Source organism: Passer domesticus, unplaced genomic scaffold (assembly GCF_036417665.1).
Source record: "Passer domesticus isolate bPasDom1 unplaced genomic scaffold, bPasDom1.hap1 HAP1_SCAFFOLD_37, whole genome shotgun sequence".
Taxonomy (NCBI): Eukaryota; Metazoa; Chordata; class Aves; order Passeriformes; family Passeridae; genus Passer; species Passer domesticus.
This window is the reverse complement of record NW_026990149.1, coordinates 1,251,596-1,279,023: the sequence shown is the minus strand read 5'-3', so window position 1 is coordinate 1,279,023 and position 27,428 is coordinate 1,251,596. Positions and strand designations below refer to the sequence as shown.

At 52.6% G+C, this 27,428-nt stretch overlaps 1 protein-coding gene and 1 long non-coding RNA gene across 2 annotated transcripts; both read right to left on the bottom strand.

Moving 5' to 3' along the window:
* Positions 1-1,210: 1,210 nt before the first annotated feature.
* On the bottom strand, positions 1,211-4,122 carry LOC135292547 (neurofilament heavy polypeptide-like). The gene is made up of 2 exons (XM_064406735.1): positions 4,034-4,122; positions 1,211-2,161 (listed from the first exon to the last, which is right to left on the bottom strand). The coding sequence occupies exon 2, from the start codon at positions 1,921-1,923 to the stop codon at positions 1,372-1,374; it is 552 nt and encodes a 183-aa protein (XP_064262805.1). The 5' UTR covers positions 1,924-2,161; positions 4,034-4,122; the 3' UTR covers positions 1,211-1,371.
* A 9-nt stretch (positions 4,123-4,131) lies between these two features.
* LOC135292557 (uncharacterized) lies at positions 4,132-6,572 on the bottom strand. The gene is made up of 3 exons (XR_010354795.1): positions 6,222-6,572; positions 5,554-5,716; positions 4,132-4,260 (listed from the first exon to the last, which is right to left on the bottom strand). It is a non-coding gene; the product is annotated as an uncharacterized LOC135292557 (long non-coding RNA).
* Positions 6,573-27,428: the final 20,856 nt, after the last annotated feature.

The window sequence follows — 27,428 nt, the reverse complement described above, 5'->3', positions numbered from 1 at the left end:
GAAATATTCCCGATCGTTGTATCCAAATTATTCCTAATTGCTCTAAGTTTCTTGTCTACTACGTGTATTATTTTACTACGCTGTTTCTTCATACTCATAACAAAAGACATGCATCTCATTCTTAAAAAAACAAAAAAGAAGAGGAATGAACGCCTTAAGAACATTCAAATAATGCAATATGTACATGAGAAATTTGGACGACTAACATTTTGAATCATGCAATATTTACATTAGAAACTTGGAAAAAAGGTCATCCCATCTAAATCCCAGTGGAGTGTCCCACAGGGAAGCCTAATTGATTCATTAACTTCAGGAGAAGAGATGCCTGTGTTTTATCACCAACAGCTCAAAGCAGTCACCTGTTCATTCCATCAGATACTGATCAGCTCTGAAGAAATGAGGCCCAGTGGAAAGAGAAATAACCTCATCCCCTTGCAGCCTTTGTGGCCAGAACAGGAACAGGAGTAGGACTGCCAAGACACAGCTGTGCCTGGAAACTGACAGAGGCAATTGGCCAACAAAAGCCTCATGGCATCATCATGGGACAGTGCTCCTCCCAACCTTCTTCAGTTCTTCCCTGTTCCAGCTGCCAGAAGGACATTCAGTGATGTCCAAGATCAACATTTCCAGCTAATGGACCTTCTCCTACTTCTCAGCTAATTGGAAACAATGGTCATTTCTTTCCATTTCCCTAAGAGACATTGGACATTATTCTTTTGTTTGCTCATGCTGCAAAACCCTGTGTCAATGACTTGACAGAATTGGGTAAGTTTTGTTGATTGGAACTGGTTTTTTATGTATCTTATCCCACATCTAACAGATAACCAGTGATAACCTTCATGAGATCATACCCTCCCAAGAGCGAGCTGTTTCAACATCAGAACATAGGAGCCTTTTTTAAATGAACAAAAAGGGGGAGATGTCAGAGACAGGTAGAATAATGATAAAAGAAAGGCCTTATGAAATCAGGCCTTGTTCTGCTATATTAACAGCTGGCCTGTCATCTCTTCTAAGTGCAGCTAAGCAGTCACAAGTTCCCACGTGAAGTTATTTTGAGAATGAGACTTGGTGAACAATCTGATCTGAGGGTGAAAAACAAATGCACCTGCAAGAACAAGGGATTTGTCCCATGAGAATCAGTGAAGAGAATAGGTAACAATACAAAGAATACAACAGAGAGATTTGATGCACAAGTAAAATATATTTTATTATCCAACAGAATAACTGGCATAACTAGTAATAAGAAATCGATTAACTACCTAAAGTTGCACATTAGGTTTGGCAAACTGTATAAAATAAGTTGTGTGAATAAAATAAAGAGTTCTTCTCCAGCTCAGCTGGGTTCTCTGGGATTTTGGTTCCTCCCTTCTTTCAGGCTTTGGCTTCCCCCTTCTTTGGGGCTTTGGGTTCCTTCTTTTTTGGTGCTTTGATTTCCTTCTCTGGGATTTTGATTTCCTTCCTCTCTGGGAATTTGGTTTCCTTCTTTTCTGGAGGTTTGCTTCTCTTCTCTGGAGATTTGGTTTCCTTCTTTAGAATTCTGATTTCCCTCTTTACTAGGGCTTTGCTTTCCTTTTTCTCTGGGCTTTTCATTTCCTTCTTCTCTGTGGCTTTGCTTTCCTTCTTTGGGCTTTTGATTTCCTTCGTCTCCGGGACTTTGGTTTCCTTCCTCTCTGGGAATTTGGTTTCCTTCTTTTCTGGAGGTTTGTATTTCTTTTCTGGGAGTTTGCTTTCCGTCCTCTCTGGGGCTTTGGTTTCCTTCTTCTCAGGGAATTTAGTTTCCTTCCTCTCTAATGCTTTTGTGTTCTTTTTCTCTGGGGCCTTGCTTTCCTTCTTCTCTGGGGCTTTGCTTTCCTTCCTCTCTGAGATTTTGGTTTCTTTCTTTTCTGGATGTTTGTTTTTCTTTTCTGGAAGTTTGTTTTCCATCTTCTCTGGTTCTTTGATTTCCTTCCTTGGTGGGATTTTGGTGTCCTTGTTCTCTGGGGCCTTGCTTTCCTTCTTCTCTGGGGGTTTGGTTTTCCCCTTCTCTGCTTTTGGAGGTTCCTTCCCCACAGAGACACCCTTCTTTTCTTTCTTCTGCTTCTCTTTCTCCTTCTGCCTCTCTTCCTCCTCCAAGGCTTTTGCCTCCTCCTCAAGCTTTGGAGACAGCCGCTTCAGCTCCCTTCTGCAGACAAAACAGAAAACATGGCTGAGAGTCACCACCAGAACCTTGGGCTCACTCGTCCTGGCTGGCCCTGCACTTCATTCCTTGACCCTGAGGCCAGGCAGCAGCGCCAGACCATTTCCGTGAATTCTCCTCAACCCACAGAGGTTGGGAACATCCCAAGGGAGGGCAGTGGTGGAAGGGCACCTCCAGGACCAGCCAAACCTGAGCCTTGCCATCAGAAGGGCTTGACTGTGCAAGCTCCCTCTCCAGGCACAGCCAGACACCTCCAGCCCACTGCCAAAGGCTGATCCACCAGCTCTCTGCGCTGTGCCTGAAAACGCCCTTTGTCTCTTGACTTCCCAGTTTCAAGCAGAGCACAGAGTGCCAACGTCTGCTGATCTCTCCTGCAATTCTTACTCAGCTCATTCAGCTCCCTTCTCCCTGGGCACAGCTGAAGCAAGAATTTAAAGAGTTCAGATTTCAGCTGAGGCTTAGAAGCAATTCACATTGATCAGGATGTCAGTTAGACAGGTAGACCATAGGTTAATGATGATTAGATGCTTAAGCCAGAGCTGATTGTTATATTATTTACCATGATGAGCTTCTTGATAGAAGGAAGTGGAGTAAGTGAACTGTTAGAAGAACATACTGAAACCCGTAGAACAATGGTTAGCACCTGGGCTTTATGTCAATCAGTCACTAAGCAGGGGACCTTGGATGGTGCCAGAGGGTCACAGAGACCTGATGAAGACATTCCTGACTTCATCCCTTAAGACCACTGGCCCAATAGGAGACCACCAACCCAATTCCAGAGAAGAATTGCACAGGTGTGAAGGACTAATGACCTCATTTTAATACAGAGCAGGGAGGGGAAGTGCTGGGGTTGTGCACATATGTTGTATGTAAGATCCTGGGAAATAAAGAGAGGGCAAAGAACCTTGTACAGCACGGTCACGCCTTGTAGGGACGACTCTGGTGCCGCCCACCGGGGTTAATAAACATACCACTTTCTAACTTTAACGAGTTAGAGAGTCTCTGTCCGAGAGCCTCGGTATTAATGACTCATAGCCTGATCCTAAATGAGAATAGTCCTATCAGTCAGAAAGCAAAGGCTGGAGGAACTGCTCTCCTGCAAGACAGGCTCTTGTCAGCCAGATTTCCTGCTGGAAGCCAGCTGTGACCAAGCCAGCTGGTGCTGTCTGCCATGGAAACCATCTGAAGCAGCCTCGTCCCTCTCCTCCCCACGAAACCAACTTCAGCCTGGCCTGAAGGAAGTCCTGATGCACAGGCTTGCTTTAAGCAGCCTCCACTCCCAGCTCCACACTTTGCCTGTGTGTCCTGAGCTGGGCTGCCTTGCTGGAGCAGAGCTTCTCCTGTGCTTGCCCACTGCTGCAGCTGAAGGGGAGCCTCAAGGACAGGAGCTTTTATGGCTGCTGTCCCACCATCAGGAGAACCCTGGCAGATCAGCACTGCAAGGACTTCATCTGTGGCAGCACCAGCACCCAAACCAAGGTTTGGTCTGTGCCCCACGCCTGCCCACACCACAATCCCACTGATTTGGTGAAGAAGGGAGATGATGAAGAAGATGTGACTCAACACCATGGAGCTAAAGACACCTCTAGAGGCAGTGCCAAGGCAGGGCCAGAGCCCAGCTCCCTGCAGGCAGCATCTGAGCCAGGAGGGCTCACCACTAAACTAGAGAAGAAGATGCTCTGTCCCAACAGAAGAAGGTGCTTCCTCTCTTGGGAGCCAGGGAGCTAAGAGTGGCCATCCCTGTGCTGCTTCTGGCCTTTGCTATGCAGCACCTCTGAGCTCAGAGTCCTTGGAGCAGGGAAGCCCTGCAGGGACAGTAACCCATGGAGAGCAGGAACCCATGGCAGGCTTACTCACCTCTCCCTGAGAGGTGCCCCAGAGCCACAGTTGATCTCCTGGGGGCTCGGGGAGCAGCTGACACGTGAGGCCTCCCCGGGCACCAGCACCTCGGAGCTGGGGCCTCCCTCCACGTGGCACAGCGCCGTGGCACTGGAGATGCTGTTGAGGTGGCCAGAGAAGGGCAAGGAGACCTGCTGGCTCTCTCCTGGCTGCAGCACACCTGACACTGGCAGGATACTGGAAGCCTGCATGGAAGACAGGAGAGATGGAGCTGTTGAGCATGGAAATGGATGCAGAAGAGCACCTTGGAGCAAAGTGCAGCTGCAGCCAGAGGGGCCTATTCCCCAAACACTGACAGAATCACCCTGATCTCATCCTGCATCCATGCCACTGACCAGTGCAGGGACCATGGGGAAAATCTTCTCCCATCCTCACGGGTCAATGCATTCATGAGTACATGACATGAAAGTGAACTGGGATGTCTCCTGGCACTAGAAATTCTCTCTGATGCACAACTTGCCTTGAAAAAGTTTCAAAACTTACTGCTTTTAGAAAAGGAGGAGACTCAGAGTGAGAGCTCTTGGAGCTGAGCAAAGGACTCCCAGCCCAGCTCATCTGACTCCTGAGGCTCTTCCCCTCTCTCTCTGATTTAAATGCTGCTTCCTCAAGGTGCTACAGCAAAAGCTCCTGCAAAAATTTCCTCTGGACCACCTGAGGAGTTGCAGGGGGAGCAGTGCCCTCCATAGGTGCTGCACAGCGTCCTTGGGCAGCCCCACAACGTGTCCTGCACGGCCTCTCCAACACCCAGCTGCTCCAGCAGCACTTTGTGCTGGGCCTGCAGGGATGGGAGGCCCCTCTGTGGCCAATGCTCAGGGCCACCAGTGGCACTGGCAGCTCCAGCCCTGCTTGCCACACTGACAGTGTGCAAGGGAGACAGATTCCCTCTTCCCTTCTCCGTTTCCAGGGCAGTGTGCGGTGCGCCCACGGAGCACCTGAATCCCTCCAGGCCTGCTGGGAGGTGAGGGTTTGCAGGAGCTTGTGGTGGCACCTGAAAAACAAGCCATTCCCTACGCCTGCAGGAAGAGACAGCCACTTTGCCAAGTCTCAGTTTGTAAGACAGCTTCAGGGCCAGCAGTGCAAGAGCAGCTCTCGGGTGACAGCAGAGACCTGCAAACAGGGAGTCTGGCTGGGCTGGGAAGAGGGCACATGGAGATCAGGACTCATCCCAGCTTGCTGTGGCAAGGAAGCTGCAGCTCTTCCCATCATGATGCAGATAAAAGCCTCATCTTGCATTGGGAAGGCAACAAGGCAAAAAATGCCACACTCAACACAGGCCTGTAGGATCTGAGTGAGCTTCTCCAAGGAAAACTCTCCTATTTCTCCCTGCCACTCCCCCATGTCCAGCCACTGGCCCTGCTGCCCAGCCACTGTCAGGGCACAGGACAGCAGGGCAGCAAAAAGGGAGCTCAGCAGGAGCATGACTTGCTGGTGGCAGTCTGAGGAGGCAGCACAAGCAGTAGGTGTACAAGAAAATCTACCTCTACTCCTGAAGACTGGGTCAAATCCTGCTCTTCAGTCAGGGCTGTGGCTGCCTCCTGCTTTCCAGCCTTGAAGTGCCTCCATCGAGACGCTGGGCAATCCAAACATGTTCTCATCTCCTTTGGTGGTTGGGGATTGAATTTAGGTGGATGAAGCTCATCTCTGGAAAAGAAGATAACTGTGAACAGAGACCTGCAGTGGGAGGGAGGGACACCTGCACCAGCAGCTCCTGCTCAGGATGCAGCCCCTGGCTGGCTGCTGGCACCTTGAACTGAGAAATGCTTTGATCCAGCCCTTCCCAATCCAGGCTGGAGCAGGTCTGCTCTAAAGGCAGCCCAGGAATGACCCTGAGCTGCTGCAGCAGCTGCAACTGCTTGCACTGAGGAACTGCAGAGGACAGGGATGAACACCTTGTGGGCATGCAAAAAGCACAGTGGGAGAGGAAAAGACAGAGAAGGCAAGCAAAAAGGGCAGATTTGAGACATCCAGGGGCAGACACAGCCAGCACAGCCAGCACAGCCCCCCCAGGGCCCAACGCCAGAAACTCTGCAGCTCCAGCAGGTATTTATCAGGAATGTTTCCCTGACACTGCTGGGGGCTTGGCTGACATTTTCCAACACTCCCAGGGGACTCAGGTGGCATTCCCCATGCATACAGACATACATACATCGGCTGTAGTGCTGGGATCCTGCCAGACTCCATCAGCCTTGGGCTTGGGGAGGTTTCTGCCAGCCGTCCAGAGCTCCATAACTTTTTTCTCTGTCCCAGGAAGCAGGCAAGAAAGAGTTAAAAAAAAACCCCAAACAAACCACAACAGGGAAAACTAAAAAACCTTAAACAGCTCATCCCTGCTCAAGGTATTTCTTTAGGGACAGCTACCACTCTCCAGCTGAAATGCTGGGCTTTTGGGAAAAAAGAAAAAGATAATTACATGTTCACCTCCAAACTTAAAAGGATCAAGGTAAGAGAACCTTTCAAACTACAAAGGATTGGCCCAAAGGTAAAAGCTTTGCAAGAAGTCTCTAGTTATGGCCAGGCTGACAGTTAAACAACTGGTTCCTCTGGTGGGGAGAAACCCTCCTCTTTAAGGTAAGCAGCCTCAGAGTTGAAAGAAACTGTTCTGTCAAACTTCAGGCTCCCTGGCACAGCCTGCATTGCCTGTCCTTCCTGTTCACTGATTTACATGCAGTGCCACAATGGCCCAGGTTCAGATGTTTGGTGCCATCCAGGCAACTTGCCATTGTCATTTCCTTATGTTTTAATCTAAGTTTCAATCCTTGCAACCACTCTTGAAATGCCAGCCTTCCTTTTTTTTACAGAAAGCTCAAGGTTCCCAGAAGTCTTCTGACATCCTCTTTTGCGCTCAGAGAGATGCCATTTTCAAACAGATGTTTCCAAAGTTAACAGCATTTTCAAGAGTAATGCACTAAAGTGACCCTGGATTCCAGCTCAGACCAACGACGTTCTGTGCCAGACACTGAGATTACCACCCGTGAGGCACGAGCTGTTTGTGCCACCCATCCCTCCTGGCCTTCTCCACAGCAGCCTGTGCCTGTTTTCCCCGGCAGAATCCCTGTGCCCTTTGCAGCCTGCCAGGAGCAGCTGCACAGAGGCACACATCTCCCCTGCACTCACCAGTGGGTTTCTCTCATCCCCGAACACGCCGATGAGAACATTGGTGTGATGCGTGCCCAGCGCCTGCACTTCCACCAGCACTGGGATCTCTGCAGTGCTGTGAGGCTGGACAATCCCACAGGGCTTGGGGCTGGAGTAGAACACAGCAGAGTCCTCCTTGCGTTTCTGCAAGAGACACAATGAAATGCAGCTTCAGAGGCACCTCTGAAGAAACTTTACACTCCCTAATATCCACCGCAACAGCAACTGACACACGTGTTTAAAAATGCCCAGGACAAAGGTAAAAGGCACAAACAAGATGCAAGAATTGTAGGCTTAGCATTCCCAGGGGATCCTGCCAGGAGACTGCCAGCACAGGCACTGCTGGCTGTGGATGCAGCAGCTTTCACAGCCCTCTAAGATCTCCCACAAGAAAACACCCTGAAGACTAGAACATCAACTGTTCCCTCAGCAGGTTAAACTGCATCCTCAAGTTTACATTCGGGTAGGATCCTGTTCTCAGCAGATCTTTAAGACTGAATAGAAACCAGCAAGGTCACGTCCAAACCCTTTTTCCCCCTAATAAGCTCCTCAATAATATTTGAGAGGGGGAGGTGGATGGGATGCCAAACCTGTTCAATAAGCCCGTAGCAGCCAGGCAGGTGGCTGGGATTCCTAATGATGAACTTCTTCTCGTAGGGCACCTTCAGGAGGCACTCATCATACTGCAGCACGTGGGGGGACACTTGCAGCTTAGGAACAAGACATCTGGACAAAGAGATGAGCCCAGGGGAATCAGAGATACTGAGAGAATGGAGAACATTTACCCCCAAAGATTGTAAAACACAGCACAACACATTGGTCACTGTCAAATGGGCATTGAACAGCCCTGCAGTGATAAATTGCCTTCTACGTCTTCCCACTCCAACAGGGCTTGTCAAGGAGGGACAAACCCTGAGAGGCAGCAGCCAGAGGCTGCCAAGTGCCCCAGGCAGAGCACTTTGTCCCACAGCTGCCTCAGCCCCTCCTTTCCCCAGGAAGGCTTGCAAGGACTCCTGTAACACTCCCAGTTACCCATGAGCTCTGGGGGAGCCTTCCCAACAAGGATCAGAGCTCACTAATGCTCAAGGAACACACAACTCCAGTGTCCCAGGAAAAATGACTCCCTTCTCTGCCATGGTGCTGTTGCCCTGCCTGGGAACTCAGCTGCTTGCCCCAGCCTTGGAGGGCACGAGACACCAGCTGCCCTCCAGAGTGGCTGATCAGCCCCTCCCAGGCCCTACAGCTCCCTGGCTCCTTCCCTCCACAGCTCCAGGCACTGACTGTCCCCAGCCCCACCTGCTTGACAAAATGCCAGCCCAGGCACTGCCTGGATGGCTCTGCATGGGAGAAGGAACAGCCCCAGGGAACTGCATCCCTCCTGGCATTCCACTGACACCCACAGCAGCACAGCAGGATGGAATTCTGCTGCAGCAACAACCACTTTTGCTCTCAACCCTGAGAACATTCAAGCTCAGAGTGGGAAGCAGAGGGAAGGAGAAAATCTAGAGCTGAGCTGCCACACCAAGGGCTGCTTTCCCCTCCTGAGACCTTGCCCTCAGCACTCTTGCTGGCAGCCACTTCCCCCCTGCCACGTGCCCTCATGAACAGAACCAGAGCCTGGCTCTCAGCAGGCTGCTTGCTGTGTCCCAAACCAGTGCACGGTGCTCGCACCCAGCACAACTCCACCTCTTGCAGCAAGAAGGAGAGGAGGCCCTGGGGAAATTTGTTCCACCTCAAGCACCAAAAGCCAGGCCAAGAAATGATCTCATTCCTGGTGCCTTCAGAAAAGGGCCCAGGACCCTGCTGGGCTGGGAGCAGGGCTGCTTTTCACCACAGGCTGCTGTCCAAGCTCTGCTCTTCTCATGCCCAGCTGGCACAACATGAGCTCATGAACCAGCACTTCTCCTTGGCAGCTGCAGCCAGCAAAGCCTGGGCAAGGCAGGGGCTGGGGGAGGCCAGGCAAGGGCTGGTACCTGGCTGTGATGACCAATGATGCCACTCCCTTGCCAAAACCCTCCAGATCCACCAGCATTTTCCTGTAGAACTCCATCACTGAGTTGGAACACAGGGTCACCTGGTGGAAGAGAAGAACAGGAAATTCTTCCTTACAAAAGCTCATTATCCACGTGTGATATCCTCCAGCCCTTGAGGGAAGATTTTGTCTTAATTCTGCTGCTGCTCCATGTGTAGAGCACAGTCTCAAAGCAACAAAAGCCTTCTGGCAATAGCAGATGTGTTAAACACACCTTGCTATCAGGGCATAGCTCAGCTACATTAAAACATTAGACTAAAGCTCTATGAACCACTGTATTCAAATTAAGGCCCAATTTCTCATCTGACTACAATGACATAAAAGCAGAACAAATCCGACTTGAACACAACGAGTTCAGCTTTACAGCAGGAAGCTGAGGGCAAAGTGTGGCCCAGCAGGTGCTGGGCAGTTCATGGCTGCAGAGTTTTTTGTCCCCACTGGAGATTCCTGCAGTGAACACAAATCCTTCTGCTCCCCAGGAGAGGGGAAATCAGACCAAGAAGGAAAGCTAACTGCTTTCTACAATGACATCTCTCTAACAGCCACCTTTTGCCCTCATCTTTGCTCTGCCCACTTGCAATCAAATAAATGGCTCTCAAGAACCCAAGAGTGACTTCTGGCCTTGACCATATGGTATGTGACCTCAGCATATGATTTTGGAAAGAAAACAGTGCTCCTTGAGGAACACCCCGAGTAAGGCAGCTAGCAGAGGCCTCAGAGCAGTGCAGATCTCTCACTCACACCATGCTCAAAGCTGGCAGCAGAGCTAAAGCCCTCCCACGCTCCAGTGCAGCTGCAGCCCTGGTGCTGAAGCGTCTCTGGCTGCACTCTGCCCGTACCTGGATGTCCTGGTGTCCCTGGGGCAGGATGGTCCCTTGGCTGGGAGTGATGGTAAACTCCCGGGGCTCCACATACAAGTGAACGCCCTTCCTCCAGGCTGGGTCACTGTGGCAGCGGATCTGATCCACGCTGTCCACAGCCGGCTGCGTGCCATCGAACGACATGCGGAGCTGGAACGTCACGGGCACCGGGGAGCTGTTAGTGAGCCGGCAGCGCTGGGTGTAGGGAAAGCCTAGGAAAGGACACCAACATCCATTGAGGCTCCCATTGTGGCCTGACTCCTGCTGGGAATGGCCTGGCACAATGAAAGTGGCACTGGAGTTGAGCTCTGGATTATCTGAACTACAGCTCACCCAGAAGCTGCATGAGGAATGAATCGTCACTCAGTTCCCTTTGACACAGATTGCAGACTGCAGCCTTGAAAATGCCCACTCCTAGCCCTGCTGAACACTGCAAGTTTCTCTCTTGGCGATGGGGAGGAGCTGCCTCACCTGCCCCAAACCAGCACCAGTGATCTCCCAGTGATGAGTGTGCACCCAGACCGAGCATTTCCTCTGAGAATTCAAGCTGTCAAATTCCCTGTTAAGCCTGCCAACACTCCCACCCTTTTCAAGATAGATAAACAGTGAGTCAGCATTGAGAAGAAGCTGCAGCAAAAGAGAGGATGGAATCAGGAACTAGAACGTGAGGCAAAGCACCCCAATGCAGCTTCTCTCTGCAGGATCCTAAAGGCATCTCTTGGTTTGAGCCAAACAGACTGAGCACGAGACAGCTCAGAGCCCACTCAACTGGGGGCACACCCAAGCCTTGCTTGGAGATTGGCAATGAGGAACCAGGTCCCACCTCACCCAACAAATGGGGACATCACACCCATGCTGCTCACTGGGGTTGCAGCCTGCAAGGCTTTACCCCACTGGAGCTCTGGGATTTGCTTTCCATGCTGGAAAGCCAGAGATGTAGCCACTCATGGTGGGGATGTCCTGCAGATCCTGGAGAGCAGCCACAAGCTGCTCTGCAGTGGACATCTGGCTGGGCTGGCCAGCTCTGTGGGAGGAAACTTCTCCCTGGGCCTGCTCACCAAGAGGCACTGGAACACAGATGGGGAGAAAAAACAACTGCAGCTGCAACCCAGAGTTTCTCTGTGCCCATCCCAGTGAGCACTGCCAGCTCCAGCAGTGACTCCAGCAGGGAGGCAAGAGAGGCACAACAAGGACAAACACAGATGGCAAAACCTCCAATGAGACTGAGCTCACCACATGCAGACAACAGTCAACAGTTCCAAAGAAGCAAAGATACAACAGCTGCCTTCAGCTGAAGAGACCTTAGGAATGAAAGCAGATCCAGCAGGATCGATCTCCTGGTTCAGAACCATAGTTCCATCTCTTGCCTTTCTTGTTTCATTTCTTCAAAAAGGCAACTTGACAAGTGCCTCCATGGTGATGCAGGGGGGGACAGAAGCAGCTCAGGAAAGGCAAGTAGTTTCCTTAAAAAGTCCATGACCTTCCTTGTTCTGGGTTTTGGCTTGGTAGTGAATGCTCCCCTTGGTCTGGGAAGGGGGATAGGGGTTTTGGGGGTTTTGGCCCTGGGGGTGGGCTTTTCCCTTGGGGGTTTTTGGCCGCTGTGGCGTGATGCCGTGGGCGCTGTGCAGTGGGAGCTGAGGCTGGGCAGGGAGCGGAGCTTCCCTTCCTCCCGCTCGGGGATGGAGCTCGGCCGCGTGCTGCTGCGGGAGGTTGTGTGCTTGGCCCCGGCACTGCCCTGGCTGCAGCTCAGCCTGGCACCCACCCTGCCTGCCTTCCCCGCTGCTGCCTGCTGCTCTGAGGCACTGCCCACATCCCCCTGCCCTCTGTCCCTCTGCAAAAGGAGCATTTCCCTCCTTCCCTCCTTCCCTGCCGCTGCCGGCTGGCAGGGGATCACTGCCCTGCCAGAGCCCACAGCTCCTCCTGCTGGGATCCTCACCACACCAAAGGACAAAAACGGGACTTGGCAGCTGGCAAACGTCTGCTCTTGTTCTCTGGGCTCTCCTGATATGGTCTAGGAAAGAACTGTTATTCCTTTTCCCACAGTTTTGCCAGGGAGCCCTGTCATTTGGAGGGAGGGGCTCATCTTTCCATTCCAGGAAGATTCCCACCTTCCTTGGCAGACATCTGTCTTTTCAAGCAGGACAGAGACACCAGAAAATCCTGACTTTCTATGCCTTGCTTCTGTTTGATCTGACAATGGCCAAATGCTCCCTGCGGCACCAGCAGCCCTGCAGTTCCCACCCTGAAGAGGCTGCTGGGGCAGAGCAGGAGGGAGGGATGCTTTTCTCTCAGAAGGCACAGATCCCTCCCGCTGTGTCCCAGCCCAGGCAGCACTCACCAAAGGAGATGTCCCCGAAGTCGAGCTCAGGGAGGTCGAAGTGCAAACTGGGTCCAGTGACGCTGCCCCTGCATGGCGAGGACAGAGCAGGAAATGCCTTGGTTCAAGGAATTGCAAAGCTCCGGCTGTTGTGGCTCGGGGGCACCAACCTGGTGTCAGGGCACCATGCCTTTCAAACCAGCACACACCATGTGCTCAGCACAGTGCCCCTGGGCACAGGAGGCAGCTAAAGCCAAGTGGCCAGCAGCCAACAGCCACTGATGGGCTCTGGGCACAGGGCAGGCAGGAAAAGCCCCCGGGATGCTGCTGGTCCCATGAAGGACCCTGAACACACAGCCAGACATGGCTCCGGGCCTCACTTTCCCCATCTGCAATGGGATGGACATCAAGGTGTCCCCACAAACTTCTGTAACCAGCCCTGCCAGACACAGGTTCCTGCTTTGCTACTTCTTAGCTGGAACTGCTGTTCCCACGGAGGAGCTTTCTCAGCAGAGTTTGACCCACACCATCATTACAGACACAGTTCTGACACATGAACCCAGGGCAGCCCCAAACATCCTCTGAAAAGAGCAGCAACACTTCTACACAGGGCACAGATGAATCCTAGAGGAAAGGACCAGCTTGTCAGCAGTGCAGCAGCTGGCACAGCCAAGAGCAACAGCTTCAACAACCAAACAAGGGGGTCCTGAATCTAGCACAGCACCTCACCTGTCCTTGAACTCAGCAGACACACTGCAAAAGCCACCAACACCCACTGAAAGCAGCACTTGAAGCTGCACAACACTCCCCAGTTGATTTCATGGCTGATGCCAATCCATGCCCACTCTGCCTTGTGGTTAAAAATCCAGGCCCAGTGACCTGTGCCTTCTCTTGGATTCACAGGACTGCCCCTGGCTCTGCTCCACACATCTCAACAAGAGACACCTGCCCTCGCTCAAGGAGAAAGCTGCTGATGCACAAACACCCCATCACCAGTTTAGGGGAGGGACAGAGGAGAATCAATTATTGGATGGTGGAAGGTTCCCTCTTGATCTCCAAAATAAAAAAGCAGCACTTTTCCTCCAAAAACAAAGCCATCATCATTCTTTCTCCACTGGGGGCAGACCTACTCACCACTTTGTTCTTGCAAAGTAATAACTTCCTTGTTCTTTTTCATCCATCTCCCTTATCTTACTGCTATAATCCAGTGCAGATTGCTTTCATTTCTTCACTGCCTTGCCCCAGTGCCTCCCCAGAGCAGCAGCCTAGTTCCAAAGCTGCAGAGCAGCCAGCATCAGCTCTCCTGCTCCCACTGCATTATCCTAGCAGCACAAGGCTCAGGCTGGCAGGGACAAGGCCTCGTGCTGCTGTGGTGCTGAGCACTGAGCTCTGCCTCCCCTATCATCACCCCTTGTCCCTTGTGCTGGGCGAGGATGATCTCTTGCCATGGCACCAGCCTAGGGGATGATGCCCAAGTCCTTGGCACAGTTCCTGCTGCACAGTTCCCTGACTCCCACATCAGCCCTTGCCTGGCTGTGCACAGGAGGCACCAGAGCACTCTGGGCACAGCAGCTGGGAGCACGGCTTGTGCCCCACAGCATGGCCATGAGAGGTGAGGTGAGGCTGCTGCTGCCCATCTGGCATGGATTATTGACAGAAGTTTTTAAAAGCACTGCTGCTGCTGCAGAATGCCCCAGGCTGGCCCATCTCCAAAGCCCTGGGGGCCTTGCTGGCTGTTCAGCTGGGACATCCCAGAGCAGCTGCTGCCCAAAGCTGATCCATCCCACTGCCTGCCATGGCCCAGGGCAGAGGGAGATCCCTGCAGGGAGGAGTCATTCCAGCTCCAGGTACCACACAGGGCAGGAGGCATCCTCCCACTAAAGCAATGCCAGCATCAGAGCAGAGATGAAGACCTCAGCAAACACCTTTTCTCTCTGCTCCACCCCAACAGGAGGCAGCTGGGGCATGTCCCAGAGACAGCTCCAGATGTGCCCACCAAGCTCCCAGGGTCCTTACTTGATGGTCAGGATGGCAGGCGTAGGAGATCCAGCCACACTGAACCGGAATTCTTCCTCAAACCTCCCCAACACGGTGGCACTGAAGGAGATCTGGAGAGTCTGGCTCCCACCTGCTGCAATGATGCCCTCCTGGGGTGCCAACTTGAAGCCCAAGCCCACCTTTGTGGCTGAAGGGATGCAGCTGAAGGGAGCATCAAGAGCTCCTTGGTTGATCAGGTTCACCTGCAGCAGCAAGAAAGCAAAGTGGAAATCCATGTGGAATCTTCCCTTCTTGGGAGCTATTGTCTAAGGATGCAATGAACAGCCAGAAAAGGCAGAAGATGCTTTGTGCTGCTGAATGGCAGAAGTCAAAAGATACAAGAGGACAAGTTCTGCCTTTGGGTTTTCATGCAAAGCAGTGGCAGCTGCACAGACCTGCAGTCACCCTGGGCTTATCCCATGGACACAGAGCAGTGCACCTCTGGGCAGCATCACCCTGCTCATGGAGACCTGGCCCTGAGAGCAACGTGGGGTGATTGCAGCTGCCTAGTGAATCAGCACTGAGCTGCTGCTGCCCCAGCCAGCACAGCTCCAACAGCACCATCCACTCATTCACCTTTTCCCACACCATGAAAACAAGACATTGGTAATGAGGCATCAGCATCAAAATGTACAGACAGCACCATCTTTTGGTAGAGAAAACTCAAGGTGTCTTTCTCTTCCCCAGCCAAGCTTTTTAAAGTGTCTGCCCTGATGTAGTGCCTCATTTTCTACCTCTTTTCAGTTGCTCTCTCATGATTTTTTTGCAAGATAAGCACTATTGTGGGGGAGGCAAAGAGGAAGAAAAATCCTTTGCTTTATTCCCAGGAACACTTTTCTCTTTCCAGAGCCAGAGATGCACCAAGGCTGAAGTGAGTGACTGTCAGCAAGGGACAGAACTCCCAAGGCTTTCCTGGGACTTCCAGGAAAGAGCAGGAGACCCTGACTGGAAGCTGTTGGCAGTGGACTGAAGCTCAAAGGCAGCCAGTTGGTTCCAGCTGCTTCTGCAGAGCCCAGTCCAAAGGTGCCTTGTGTCTGGCACTGTCACAAAAGCCTCTGGACATGCAGCTTTTGCACCCAGTGCTGGTTTCACCTGCCAAGGGCTTGTTTTGCAGGAAGCCTCCCAGCTGATCCCTAAGGAAGGTTGCCCAAAAGCAGGGGCTGGGGCTTCATGAACAACAGACACACCTTTCTGACCCCCCAGACTGGACCAGCACATCAAATATTCCCTGCTCACAACTGCCCAGCTTGGCAGGAATTCCACAGCTCCACCAGGCTTGCTGCTGCCTCAGGAGCCATCAGCATCCATCCCCAGCCCTGCTGCTCACCTCACAGACATGGGGGGTGTTGACAAAAATGTCCCCAAGCTCCAGAGTGTCACAGCTGAGTTCAACCAAGGGTCCTTGGCCTTCCCCTCTGAGCTGCAGGGGCAGCCTGCTCTCACGGCCTGGGGAGAGATGTCCATTTCAGTACAAGCATTCCCTCTGTCACACTGTCTTTTCCAGGCTGCCTCAGCGCTAGTCCCTGACTCTGAGCTGGATGCTACCAGCTCCTGATGCTGCAGGAGAAGATATGGACCCTTCTCTTCCCTCAGCAGATATCCCTTGGGGCTGACTTCTAATTCCTAACCCATTCCTCAGGCTGGTTTCCAATGGGAGCCACCTGTTTGCTGAGTTTCAAACATCTCTGGGGTCCTGGAGTGGCAGGCCAAGGAGTAATGGGTAGAAATTGAAAGAAAGGAAATTTAGGTTAGATATTTGGGATGACATTTTTTCCTGTGAGGGTGGTGAGACACTGGAGCAGGTTCCCCAGGGAAGTTTTGCAGGTTCCAGCCCTGCAAGTGTTCAAAGCCAGGCTGGATGGGGCTTGCAGCTACCTGCTCTAGGGGGAGGTGTCCCTGCCCATGGCAGGGGACTTGGCACTAGATGATCTTTAAGGTCCACTCCATCCTTAACATCCTAGGATTCTGTGCTTTCCTTCCCATGCACCTAGAGGAGCTTGGAAATCCATTCAGTGAAGGCACAAAGCTCATCCAGAGTTTGGCATTTACCAAACTACCTGGCCCAGCAGCACAGGACTTTGTTGCCCAAGTCCTCACCTTCTGACCCTCAGCACTGGGCTCTGTTTCCACAGACTGAGAGCTGCAAGGTGACAGCTCCCACACAGGGAGAGAAGCAGCTGCTGGCCAAGGCTGCTCCTTCTACCAACAGCCTGGGCTCAGTGGGGCTCAGCCACCTCTGCTCTGGTGCTGTCTGGCCAGTGGGAGCTGATCCAGGCTCAGGGAGCACATTTCTAACCCAGCTCCTGCCACCTGATGATGGATCCATGTCCAGTGGAGCCATCCTGGAGGCCAGGGGCCTGCAGGGGCTTAGTGCTTGTTCACTAAAGTTGCTCTGCTCTGCAGCTCTCTGGCCTTTGAGGAAATGCTGGCAAAGGCATGGCATCAAAACCTCTCCCTGCACTGCCTGGGCTGTGCTGGGTTCAGGAACCCAGACACAGCACTCTGAGCCCTGGCCTTGCACAGGACATTCCCTGGGAGCTGCAGGGCCACTGGGGATGTGCCAGCACTGCCCTGCTGGCCAGGGACTCTTCCCAGCACTGCCAGGGCAGCCCAGTGGGCTCAGGCTTGCACCATGGCTGCACTGAGGGGGAGAGAAGCAGGGCAAAGGAGCTGCACCTGAGATGCTGCAGTAAGCCACACTTCCATACTCCAGAGCTGCCAGGGGTTTGAAGGTCACCTGGATTTTGGCCGAACAATTCGGCCCGATTTCTCCCTCCTGCAACACAAAGAGACAGAAAAACATGTCTCTTTAACTTCACATTTCCTGTTTTCAACCACAGTCCTGTCAGCCTTTGTTTAGAGCATCAATGATGAGTGAACAACACAAGGAGCCCAAGGAAACCCTCCAAAGGCAGCTCAACACAGTGCTGGAAGCTCTCAATGCTCAGCTGATCAGCTCCCACTCTCCACAAGATTCCTACTGCTCTGACACAAGCTCTTGCTCACATCATGCTGCTGTCAGCTGCACTGGGATGCAACTGCCCCTGTGCACTGCTGCCTCTTGGCCTTAGATGGGCCATAGCAGTAACCAAGAAGAGAACATGAGCCCCTTCCTTGAAATACAAACATTAGTCAAGCTGTTTTGAAAGAAAGCAGAGGTTGGGATTATTCTGGGCTTTACTCCAAGGGGAGAAGGGATTTTGCACTGTGCACACACCAGGCATTCATCATCTCTCACAATGCCAGTGCTCAGAATCAGGGCTCTGGCTGATGGCAGCACGTGGCAGTTGGCTTGCAGAAACAGAAAAGGAAAAGGTTTTCTGTCCTTGTGTGCAGGAGAACTCAAAAGGCCCAGTGAAACCTTCCAGCCTTGTGTCCAGGCTCACAGATGACACTGGAAGGCAGACTCAGAAATAGTGCAAGGCGTGGTTACAGGAGGCCATTGGCATTTCTGGGATTAACCTTGGGCTGAGTTTGGCCTCCTTTTCCCAGCCAACCATTGCCAGCTTCAGGTCAGTGTGTGAGCTGGCAGTGCTGCAACAGCCTCTGCTGAGCCCCACGTGTGGGGGCAGCCCCTCCCTACAAGAACTGCTCCCTGTGACACTGCAGGGACACGCACGGAGTGCCCTGAGCTCCAGCCCTGGCAGCAGAGCTCGGCTTTGTCAGGCTCCCAGCCCTGCCTTGACCCTCCAGGGCAGAAATGCTTTCAGCAGGGAGCTCTGCAGCCACTCCAGAAACTCCATGTCCTCCCTCCCAGCACATGGGGCCAGCTGAGGATCTGCCCAGTGACCGCAGCCGGGGCAAGGGGGGCTGGGGTTGGGTGCTTGGGAGGAGCAGGAGGAAGAGGAGGAGGAGGAAAATGAGGTTCTCAGCTATCACTTACCATTGGCTCGATGAAAAAAACCTCATTGGAGAACAGCATGGGCTCTTCTGGCACCTTTGCCATCTCCTCCTGGACCATGCTGCTCAGGAGGGCAGTGTCACCTCCACCAAAGCCCTTCACCTCCTCTGTGCTTTTCTCCTCTGTGATGTTTTCCTCTGACACCTCTTTGGGTGTCCGCAGCAAACACTGCCTGCAGCCCCAGGGAGAGACAAGGCCAGCAGATGGTTTCATAAGGCACAGATTTGCAGAGAGAAGTGGGAGTGCAGGAGAGCAAAGCACTTGGGTGGGAGCAGCAGCAGCTCCCCAGCAAAGGCTGACCCCAAGCCACGAGGGTTCCAGATGGATCAGGGATAACTTGCTGTTCACTGGCACTGCAGGGACTTTTACTCCACACTTGCAAGCTCAGGGGAGCTTTCCAAAGCCAGCAGCCCTCCAGAGAACCTCCTGGCTCAAAGCCTCTGCCACAGTTCAGGGAGAATTCACCAGCCACCTCAGCTGGCTTTTCCTCCCACTGAGCTGCTCGGGGGAGGCAGATAAAGATCACAGAGCACCCACTGCAGGGCTTCCCTGGCAAGGGGAGACCAAGCTGCCTTGCAGCTACGTGTGACCAGCAGCACTCTTTGCTTCTTCCATTTTGGACCTGCCCTGTTCCCTACTCTGCCTTTCACAAGAGCATCCCAGAGCACTTCCAAAGGAAATTGATGAATTCAGGCACCAAATCCCTGCAGTGACATTCAAGGTTTTCTATGCAATGTGCATGAAAACAGAGGCTCTGAGAGGGGAAGGGACTTTGTTGTGCAGGAGGGAGACAGCAAACTCCTGGAGAGATCTTTTCATCATCCAGAGCTTTTCGGCTCCCATCCCACTGCATGGTGATAGAATGTCCTGACAGGGAAAGGATCCTGCACGATCTCCTCTCCTCAAAAAGTCCTCTCTGCTCTGAGATCTCAAAAGCTGCTCTGACAGCAGGACAGGGGAGATAAGCAGCCTGGATGGACAAGGAGCTTTTCAAGGAACTAAGGGAAAAAAAGAGGGTGGAAAGAGGGGCTGGAAACTCATTAAATGTTTAAGGATGTGGCCAGGTCATGTAGGAAGAAGATGAGAGAGGCAAAAGGCCAATCAGAACCTGAGGAAATCCAGTCATCACAATCAACCTTTCCTTCCCAAAATGCCATCCATGCTTGGAGTATAAATGGAACTGGAATGCTGAGTCCTGAGCTCCCGAAGCCCAGGGACACACACCCTGGTGCCAGGGATGGTTTACTTGGCTTAACCATTCAAAAGCACCAACACCCCCCTGAGGCCACACGTTCCTTTCAGTCTTGGGCCATGTATCTCACTGAAATGCATCTTTCAAACCAACCTCCTCTTCTCTTCATCCTCTTCTTCCTCACTAGGAAAAGCCTTCCACTGGAAGTGGGCTGTGATGTTACTCCTGTTTTCAATGAACACAGTTCTGTGGCTTGACTTGGTGATCAAAGTCTTGTCCATCTCCACAGAACTTGTGCTCAACCCAATGTTGACATCTACAGCTTCTCCTTTGAGGTGTGTGTGGATTCTTTCTTCACCTGGAACAAAGCAAAGGGGAGTCTTTGCTCAGCTCACTGGCTGATGGAAGCACAAGGAACACAGCAAACCACAGGTCACAGAGGAAAGTGTCCCAGTTTTTAGCTGAATGAGCAGTTCTGTGGATCAGTCCATGGATCACATCCTGACAGGTCTGGGTGCAGAGCGTGGGGATGTCCTGGGCAGCTCCTTCAACACCTTATTTCTGAGTGTGTTTGTAGAGCTGTGGCCCCAGGGTGACAGTGTGTACAGTGGGGTTGGTCCATGTGCTCTGGTGACCCACTCAGATCACTGGGATTTCTGCACCAAAGTCCTTCAGGTGACGCTGAGGAGCCCTGCTCACTCCTGCCTTGCCCAGGGCCTCCCCGGGCATCCCACCAGACTTCTGTCTCTCCTGATCCCTTGCATCCCTTGCTGCTGACCAGCAAATATGCCTGGGGGCAGGTGGGCAGCAAAAGGAGGCCCAGAGGAACAAGTGAAGTGACAGCCCACAGCAGGAGGGGACCCAGGTGAGTAAACACAACCAGCCTGGCTCTGCAATAGGACAAACCACTACAAAATGAACACCAGGAAAATCAGCATCAGTATCATCATCATCTCCCTGTCCAAACCCACAGCCACACCAGCCTTGCAATATTTTATATTGTTCTGATGTCAAAAACCAAGCTGGAGCACTGCAAATTAAATAAAAAAGGGAACAAAGGAAAGATTACTAAGTACAGAGCTATTTCTGCATTGAGACTGGATGGGGTTCCTCAGCCTAGAAATCAAATGGGAGATAGATGTGAGAGCTTTGTAACAGCATGAACAGCCTGGGAAATGGGGACAGGGAAAAATTTGTTTTGATTTGCCACAAAAAAGGAACTTGAGGGCTTGAAAATGTTGTTAGACAGAAACTACATATATGTGTAAGGGCCACATAGGAAAAGGGTCTGTGACAAGCCAGTGCAGAAGCAGCATATGGGACAGAGGTGTGCTAGAAATCCATTGCATTGCAGAGAATCTGATGGAGAGCTCACCTACAGCATTGCCCAGGAATAAAAGAAACCTTCACCCAGGCACAGCCACATGGCAGTGGAGAATCAGGGATCCTCCTTCCTCCACTCAGCAACTCCCAGCAAAACAGGAGTCCAAAATCTTAGCCTGTTAGAGGGGATGCACTTTCTCAAGCCCCCAAACAGCAAGGAGTTCTCCGTTTGCTTTGGGGTGAAGCTGAGCAGGGGAGGCACCTCTGGAGGGAATGGAGGGGATGGGACAGCAGGGAGCCGTGGTGCAGAGCTGTCCTGTGGCCGGGCAGGCCCAGCACTCACCTGTGCTGCAGCACACTGCCAGGCACCCGCAATGGTCACCGGCCGTCAGCGCGTGGAATCCCACTGTCACCTGCACGGTGTCACCAGCGCCCAGAGCTCCTGCGGCCGGAGCCACGGAGAAAGGACTGCAACACAAAGAGAGCCATCAGGGCTGGCCACAGCTGGCCAGCAGATTCCTTCTGCACTGCAGCTCACTGCAGCTCCCTTGGGCAAGCAGGGAGCAAACCAAGCACAGCCAGCAGAAGACAGCCAGGACAGACAGCATCAGAAACAGCCACGGAGCCACTGCTGAGCAGATCCAGCCCTCACAACATCCTGTGGGCAAAATGGCCTCAGCTCCCCACACTCTGCATCCAGCTCTCTGCAGTGACACTCAAGGCTCCCACTGCCAGCAATCCCATCAGAGAATGCTTTCTGAAGAGCACAGAGAGGCTTCAGAGCTATCTGCAGGCACAACTGGACACTGACTGCCTCAGGAATTTCTCTTTTCCTGCCGCCTATAAACCTCATCTCAGGAGATGCAAATGTTAGGGCACTCCCTGTCCTGGGAGATTACAGCCTAGGAATCACACAGGGAGAAGGAACTTTTCCCTGAAGACCAAGGAATAGTAACTGTTGAATTTGCAGTGTGGTTCTTTGGTTTACTTTACCTTGAAAACATCCTGATTTAGCCTAGAAAGGGCACATTTGATCAGCATTTCAATGAAAGCTGATCTAAGATAGAAGAGCTGTGAAGGAGACATCCCTGACACTCTAATAACCAAATGAAAACCACTGCCAAGAGATGGGGCTGACAGGCTACATTTTGGCCTTTTCTCTGGCAATTGTGAGCTGTTCCTTAAGACACTTCTCATCCTCTCAGATCTGTGCTTTCCATTAATCACTACTGCACGTGACAGGCAGAAAAGATAAGGTATGGAGAGGGTTTGAATAGGTTGTTTTCTTCTGCTTTTTAACTAGGTCCATTTGTATGATCTTTTGGCAAACATTTAACACAAACCAAAACAAAAAAAAGCAGAAACACAGGAACTTCAGAGTATTCAAAAAGAAATCTCAATGAAAGGGGGCACAATCTGATTCAGAGATTTAAATCATCTGTTACGAAATTTTAAACTAGCTTTCAGAGGTTCATCATGGAACACAAGAGGTGACTGATGCCCTCAGCTGACAAGGGAAAGCAGATCAGCTGCAGGAACAGGAGCTGCACTGGCTGCCTGCAGCACAGCTCATGTTGGGCATCTGATGCAGGGACCCCTGCAAAGCCACGTGCCTGTGGCCTCCCAGAGAATGGCTCTGTTTGGCTGACAGTGCTGAGAAAGCATTTCAGGAGCTGCTTGTGCTCAGCAGGGTGCAAGCCAGCTGCCAACATGTTCCAGCAGCCTCCAGGAAAGCTGGGACAGAGAAAGCTCAAAGGCTGCATCCTGCTAAGAACACTGAAGGCAAGAGCAGCTGCCATCCATCCTGCTCCCTTCCAGCCAGGGCTGCAGGGCAGCAGCTCTGATGCTCTGCTTCCTTTTGCTGCCCTTTCCCAAGTCTGCTATCACCCAGAGGTGATATCCTTTGCACAAGAACAGATGGGCTGCCTCACCTCTGGGTGCTCAGCTGGAAACGAGCTTCCAGGTTCCCAGTGTTGCGGAGCAGCAGAGTCTTCTGGGTGCTGCTCTTGACTGGACACCTGGAGAAGTCCAGCTGCTCAGGGAAGTCCAGGACAGCTCGGGCAGCAATGGCCCGAATTGGCACCACGATCCTTTCACTGGTAGTCATGCAGATGAGCTGGTGGGAATAATCCTGCAGGAAAAGAAACTGCCTCAGCACAGGGCATTTAGTGCCATCCCCACGGCAGGATGAAAAAAAATGGACTCCCTTCAAGGGCATCAATTTAGCTATTCCACCCCAAAATAAACACTAAGCTCTACTAATATGCCACATTTTAAAGGCACCAGGGCACTTTGCAAAACCTATCTCTGTGGCATTAAGATCTTGTGTCACTTGGGTCATACAAAGAACTGCCCTAGGCCACCATAAGTTTTACTCTACATTTTAATGATGTTAAAGAATTCCTACGTTCCTTCTAAGGAACATGGAGCTAGGGAACACAGGACATTCCTCTTTAGGTTTCTATATTCCCACTGTCTGAGAATAGGACAAAATGTTCAACTGACTGGAAGCAGCAAAAGGAAGATGAGAAAACAGCTGGACCCAAAGAGCTCCCGCACCTCTGGCCTGGTGCAGAAACATCAGCTGCCTCAGAACTCCCCTCCAACTTTGCCTCTCCAAGCAAGTCAGCAGAAGAACAGTGCTAAGAGGCAGCAGGATGCTGCTGGAAAGAGCCTCTCTTGGCTTCCCTGCAAGGCTTCCTCCCTTCCATGCCACGGCCTAAACCCTTCTGGATGAACAAGCCTGCAGATGCCAGCACGGAGATCAGACTTGCCAGGGCCTCAGCACTGCTGTTCAAACCTCCAGGCAAAAGCACCTTTGGCACACAATGGGTGCCAGCTGACAGAGCAAGCACAGGCACAGGCATGAAGACAGAGGCACAGCAGTGTCACTGCCACGGGCTCTGGGCTCACAGCTCTGCCTGCAGCTTGCACCTGCCCTACACCAGCTCCTGCAGGCAGCTGTCCAAGTCCCTGCAGCTCAGCAACCTCCTGCTGGCCAAGGGCACCCAGAGCCCAGGGTGCCTGTGCCAGGCCGGGCTCACGGGCACAGCACATCCTCTGCCCTGGCCCTGCAGCTGCACCATGCCCACTTGTGCTCTGGCACAGCACAGCTGCAAGGCTGCAGAGCAGAGGCTGGGAAAAAGCACCGTCCTTGCTCCAGCCCAGGGGGAGGCAGGGAAGCTCTTGCCAGGCAGGAAGGAGGAAAGCTCTCAGACCTCTTTGTTCCTCTAGTGTTTGCCATCATCATGAAACCCCTTCCACTGTATCTAGAGATGGCCCAACATCTATCAACAGCCCTCTGTCATTTTCATCCTGTTCCCTGGGCATCTTCCCTTGGCAATGCTCAGGGATGTGCAGGGAGGGGAAGCAGAGCCTGTCAGGCCTGGCTGCAGTGCCTGGCAGCCCGTGCCAAGCTGGGACTGGCTGCAGGCTGCCTGCCCACGGCCTGGAGCCAAGCTCCCAGCATGGAATGGGCTGCACCCAGAGTGCAGGGAAAACAATGGCTTTGCAGAGAATTCTGTGCTTGGGCTCCTCCAGGCTCACCTTGTTCTCCTCGGGGCTGAAGCGGATGCGCACAGCGGCAGAGGCGCCTGCTGGCACCATGTGGTACACACCCCTGGGGCTCGCCAGCTGGAAATAAGGGCAGCTCTCCATGCACACCTTCACCAGACGAGGAATCTGCAGCAAAGACATCAAATGATGATTTCGCCCCTTGTGCACACAGGACGACAGGAGACCTGTCCCTGCCCTGCTGACATCCCTCCTTGACCCCTTTTCCAAAGCATTTGCAGCTCTGCAGGTACAGGCACATCATTCACAAGGGTCAACTGGAATCCCTTCTCTCTGGCTCCAGCATTTTGGTCAGGGCCATTGGGGCAGTGCCTGGTGGCAAGGAAGGGCCAAGCAGGTCAGCACCAGCAGGATGGAGACAGAGCACCTGACCGACCACATCAAGTCATCTGCACCATCAGTGCGTGTCCAAAATCAGGGCACAATTCCCAGCACAGGAAGATTTCCACCATCTTGCAGAGCCAGCTGCTGAGACATTTTCTTCTGCATGTGTTGCAGCAGATAACTTGCTTTGCTGGACACTCGGGCAATGACAGCACTCTCCTCTTCCAGCATAGGGTTAAAGCTCCAGGTGCCAGCACTCACCTTGTCCTTATTCGTCACAGACAGCACCATTTCAGAGACCTCCCGAGCCACGAAGTTCTCAAACACCATCTCTGGTGGGGAAACCTGAAACAAGCTCTGTTTCGGGGCAGCTGACGGCAGCTGGAGAGGCGAGAGAGAGCAGGGACAGCTTCAGCTGCTGGGAGGAAGGCTCATGAAGGACAATCTTACACTGACCCCCAGTGAAGTGCAGACTCTGGGGGAGCACATCTGCCCAGGACACACTGGGCAAACAGTGCCTCACCCACCTCTGCTCGGAGCTGATCAAGAACTGCTTGATCAGCTTCCAGCAGGCTCAAGCCAAGCTGCTCTTTTGATTTCTCCACCTTTCTTTCTCCACAAGGCCCCTCTCCAGGGCAATCCTGAACCACTTTGTTCCATGTCCCTTGCTGCCAGTTTCCTGCTCAACAGCCCACCTGGCTCACCTGCCCCTTTGGACTGTGCTTTCTACTGAGCCAGTCCTGTCACAAAAGCAGCTTGAAACACACCTCTAAGCTGGCACTGATCCACAGAAAGCACATCCATTCCCCTCTGCCCAGGGCCAGTCCCCTGCACATCTGGCAGCCTGCAAAATCTAACACCCCGTCAGGGTCCAACACATTGTTCCAACCCAAAGCAGGAATGCAAGTGGTTTTGCTAAATCTGAAGGAATTCCTGCAGGTCCTCAGCCTTCCAAGGCCAACGCTGCCACTGTGGAGGGAATCCTGTGACCCCGAGCATTTGATGGTGACCACACCAAAGCAAGAGGTGGCTCCTTCAGCAGGGGAATGGCACATGGCAATGCTGTGCCTTTGTGTCCCCAGCCTTCCCCCATTGTTTTAGCAATGGCAACCACACTCCAGCACAGCCCAGCAGCTGCAGCAGAGGTTATTTGTGTTGCCTCAGTGCACATCAGGACTCCCAGTCCACCACTGCCAGCAGCTTGCAATGACAACAGCACCTGGACACTGAGGTGTTTTGCTGGAGGCAAGCCTGTCACAAGCACACACCCTCTTCAAACTTGCCATCAAACAGAAAGGAAAAGAGCAGGAAAAGGCTACCTTTGGACCAGTCTTGCCCAGGTCTATCCATGGGCCAATTCTGGGCAGAATACTCCCCCCAGTGCTGGCCTCCTTCTGCGTGCTGACAACCTTCTCCTGCTGGAACTTAGAAGGAAGCAGCTGGAAGGCAAAACAAATCCAAAAAAAAAACAGAAAAAAACATATCATCAAGAAGCTCAGAGATGTGCTTGTTCAGAAAGGCATTTCTTGAGCAAGTGGCACTGGCAAATAATTTGTGATCACAGCCACTAGGATAGTTCTGGAAGCCCTGGAAGTTACTTGCTGAAATGCATAGCAAGAATAAATTAATAATACAGGGTGCAATACACATACTCCAACAACATGGCTGTGGCCCATTAGTCTCTGTGTGATCTGATCTGACATGTTTGGGGATTTCTGCTCTTTGGCCATTTGTTTCCTCTTATGTTTCATAGGATTGAGGCAGTGACCTTTACAGAGAGTGGGAAGGAGCTCTCAGAACTGCCCCAACTCTATCCCTGCACAACACTCAGAACTCACAGCCAGGAGACAGCACTGCTGGCTGAGTCCAAGAGAAGCAAGAAAGAAAAGCTGTACCAAGAGGGAGGTGCACAGGAATGTGTCCAAGTTTTAGCTCTCTCTGTTAATGAGCATTTGTTTTCTCTGTCTGGGCTGACAGAGCCCTCCAGAGAAGAAAACACAGGGATCTCCTTGGCAGAGCCTCAGCACTGGGGCATCTTCAGCCAAGTGAGCTCCAGACAGCAAGGCACCTTGGTGGCCCTGACTGCAGTGCTGCCTGCAGGGCTGGAGCTGTGCCCACCCAGGAGCTCAGAGAGAACTGCTGCTTTGGGAGCTCTTCTGGCTGGGACCAGCCGTGGCTCTCAAGGCTTTGGGCAGAGTTTGAGCTCTCCCCCCACATGCCCAGGTGCCCAAGGGCAGGTTGGTCACAGCAGCACAGGGCAGTGCCCAGCCTGACAGAAGGAATTCCTGTGGCAAAGGGCAGGCACAGAAGCACATGCTGAGGGCTTCAGCTGCACATTGCTTTCACTTGGCTCCCGTGGCACAGCCAGGCAAGGCACTGGGCTGTCCCTGAAACATCACACAGTGTTCCCTACTGCACCAGGACAGCCCCCACCAACAGCAGCACGGCACAAAGAGCTGGGCAGGGGCTCTGCAGCTTCCCAGCGCTGCTGGACAACAGGGGCAGGGACACCAGGGACACCAGGGCACTTGCCAGCCTGAGCACAGCCCCAGTGGCTACTCACAGTGTTAGGCTGCAGTCTTTCCCTCTGCAAAAGACGAGGTGTTGGTGTCTTTTTTGGGAATCCAGAAGCCATTCTGAAGGGAGGATGTCACAGAGG